The 3,171-nt window shown below is 35.8% G+C and overlaps 1 protein-coding gene across 1 annotated transcript in view; it reads right to left on the bottom strand.

Annotated features, from left to right (window-relative positions):
- Positions 1-3,171, bottom strand: part of rap1gap2 (RAP1 GTPase activating protein 2) — a 100,743-nt gene that overhangs the window by 5,911 nt on the left and 91,661 nt on the right. Inside the window, 2 exon segments of the mRNA XM_015399489.1 lie at positions 166-295; positions 405-503. Of these exon segments, the coding sequence (XP_015254975.1) occupies positions 166-295; positions 405-503 (229 nt within the window).

Genomic DNA, 3,171 nt, shown 5'->3' with positions numbered 1-3,171 from the left:
TCTACGTATGGCGACCTTTTCCACTGTTATACAAACCTTTGCAATTATGGGCTTTTTTCCAATCCCATTAACTGAATGTGTGTCCTTCATCTGATCTCTCTGATCCCTTTTCCAAATTCCTCCCCTGTGTTCCCCGTCAATAAAGCGGGCTAAACTCAAACCCACCGTCTCCAGCTCCTCCAGAGCTTCCGTTTCTCCCGTGGTGCTGCTGAAGCTGCTGGTGCTTGACGAAGAGCGCGAGATGTTGGGTCTACAGCTGCTGCCGCTGCTGCACTCCTTGTGCTTAATAAACAGCCTGTTGATGGAAGAACAATAGCAGGACAAACATGTTGAGATAATGATCTGAAGCTGCAAAGTAATTGATACGTATATTTGCCAAGTGAATGCAGTAACTTGCAGGTGACCTTTCTTTGTTGGGGCAGATCTCAGGTGAGCTGGGATTGGACGACGTCTCTGATCTTACTTCTTGGGAATGCGGACAGATCTCTGCTGGTTTATGGTCGCTGCAGACAAAACATGCAGGAGATCAAACTCTGCTCCTATTAGCAGCATGTTGTCACATACGAAAACAAAAATCATTATGTTTACTAACAACAGTGTATTATTATGAAGTGAAAGGAAACAGATTATGATTTTTTTTGTTTTAAATTTGTGAAAAATTCTAATTCAAAAACAAAAGGTTGAAATCTAACTAAGTGCATTTTTTTTCTATGACTGAACAGGAATTTGAGACACTTTGCCAATGGAATAAGACGATTTACATTTAAAATAAGAAAAACAGCTTCTTTCTCTTATTTCAAATGCAGAATATCTAATTATCTTATTTTAAGGTAAACCACTTATTCCATTGGCAGATCATCTTATTTATATGCCCAAATTAAGAGTAAATAAACTCTTTTTGATACATTTTCACCAGATGAGCATCATCAGATGAGCACTATGACATAGGAGGTCTCCAGGCTGCAGACATATCCATAGACATAATATAAGAGTAGAGGCCTCATCGATTGCTTTCACCTAAGAGTAATTTGTTCAATAGGAACAGAATCAATTTTAATCAACTTTAAAGTTCTGAATATTTAACTAATTATCACAGTTTCTTTTTTTTTTTTTGCTGAAAACAAACAAATGGTTCAGTGTATTTACATTTTCTTAGAGGGGTTAAGTGTAATAAAATATTCTGATAGGATCTATGCATGTTGCAAAGCACAGCCATTCATACATTTTTATAATTCTTTTATTCATATATATATTTATATACTAGTGATGAGTTAATGAGGCATTTAAATGTTTTCCACACACTTTGCCAAACTTTATTGACGCTGCATTGATGCTGTCTCTGAGAATACTGACACCTGCTGGACATTTAAAGACACTACAGGCAGCTTATTGGACGGACTGAACTGAATTGATTTGATGACCTATTACTCTGATATAATTAAACTTGTTGTAAGTTATATTGTATTATTTCATATCTAAGTTTAAATTGAAAATATCTTTCATAGTTTTAGATGCAGCCAATATGAAATGTAAACATATATCATATATGGAGGACCAACTCTGCCATATTTAAAAATAAATACGGAAATAAATAAATACTCAATAAAAAATAAGCATACAATTAATTGCCCCCAAAAATACAATAAACAAATAAATATAGGCAGAAATTAAATAATACATTGAGACATGAATGAATACGTTTATATATATTTTGACTTTTTTTTATTTATATTTTGCATTTTATGTAAATGCATGCTTTAGCTGTTTTGTTTTTTATTTATACTGTTTTATGTTTTACTTATTTATTTTTCTTTACAGCACTTCGGTCAGCCGTGGTTGTTAACAAATAAAATAGGTTTGAAATTTTCTTTAACTTTGTCACTTATTCTAATATTTTTATACACTTTTCAAGGTCAAGATTTGTGTGAACACTCTTGCTGTGATCTTTTGCTGCTGCAGCACCACAATTTCCCCACTGTGGGACAATGAAGGGAGTTTCTATTCTATGTAGTGTATATCTGCGGTTTATTTAGCAATGTCTTACAAAGCTTTGATGTCTTCACAAAGTTATCCTTTTGAGCCTTGATGTTCACAGTCTGTTGAATTAAACAAAAATACGTTGTAATGCTGAGGCATCCTTCTTCTGTTCTGCTTAAACCAGCAGATTAGGGTAGCAGGTCGACCTCCCCAAGATGGCGCCCGTAATTCCTGCACCACGACAGTAAATGCGGGGTCTATTCTTATATTATTGCTATACCAAACTCAGGTCTTCAGGACAAACAGAAACTATTTTTTCAAAAATAAAAACTAATAAAATCCATCTGAAGTATTCATTTTTAAAACAGAGTTTAATTTTTTTAGCTTTAGCAGGCCTGGCAACCGGCTGGCAAACAGAGAGGGGAAAACGAGTGCGCCACTTAGTGGCCTGGAGGAGTAAAACATGTGGCTGTCAGGAGATTTATGTGTGGAAAGGGATTAAAGTCCGAACTTAATACCAACTATCAATCTGTGTCAAGTTTAAAAAAACGTCCCTACATGATTTCTCATTTGTCTTAAAACTGGTAGAGATATTTCAAAAGAGTTTATGCTCTAATAACAGTAAACAGCAGGCATTCAAATGATTGGAATAGGAAGGCTGAAATGAGAAGTATGTAGAGTCCGAATGCCAGATTCGTTGGCTGATTGCGTCATAGCATGACACCGCAGTCTGTTTGGATTGGAAGACTCCTCGTTATGCGGCTGATAAATGCAGCACTTCTTTTGCCTGTTATAAAGGACAGGTCTGGGGTTTCCTACGTAGCCTTGGGTATCCCATGATTCACTGCGAGTCCAAGCAAGCCGGCTGCTCGGTGCTCAAAAGGGAAAATATACTTAGCTCCAAACAGTGGTGAATAAGTATGTGAATAGTTGTTTTAAATAGTTATTGAGTCAGGTATGTGGCAGATATGTGTTTGGTTTATTGAAAGGTTTTAATCTGTTACTGTGTAAATGGGTTTGGCTGATATTTAAGGACAAATTCTAATATATCTACGGAGCCCTCTGATGACATGGTCAAAAAATTTTTTTAATTGTGGCCACGAAGTAGTATTTCGCAATAAGTTTAACGTGCACACGAAATACTATTTTGTGGCCACGCAATAAGTTTAACGTGCGCAGGAAATACTTATTAAT

This window comes from Cyprinodon variegatus, unplaced genomic scaffold, assembly GCF_000732505.1.
Source record: "Cyprinodon variegatus isolate N-32 unplaced genomic scaffold, C_variegatus-1.0 Scaffold1018, whole genome shotgun sequence".
In the NCBI taxonomy this organism is placed as follows: Eukaryota; Metazoa; Chordata; class Actinopteri; order Cyprinodontiformes; family Cyprinodontidae; genus Cyprinodon; species Cyprinodon variegatus.
This window is presented reverse-complemented; position numbering and strand designations above follow the sequence as displayed.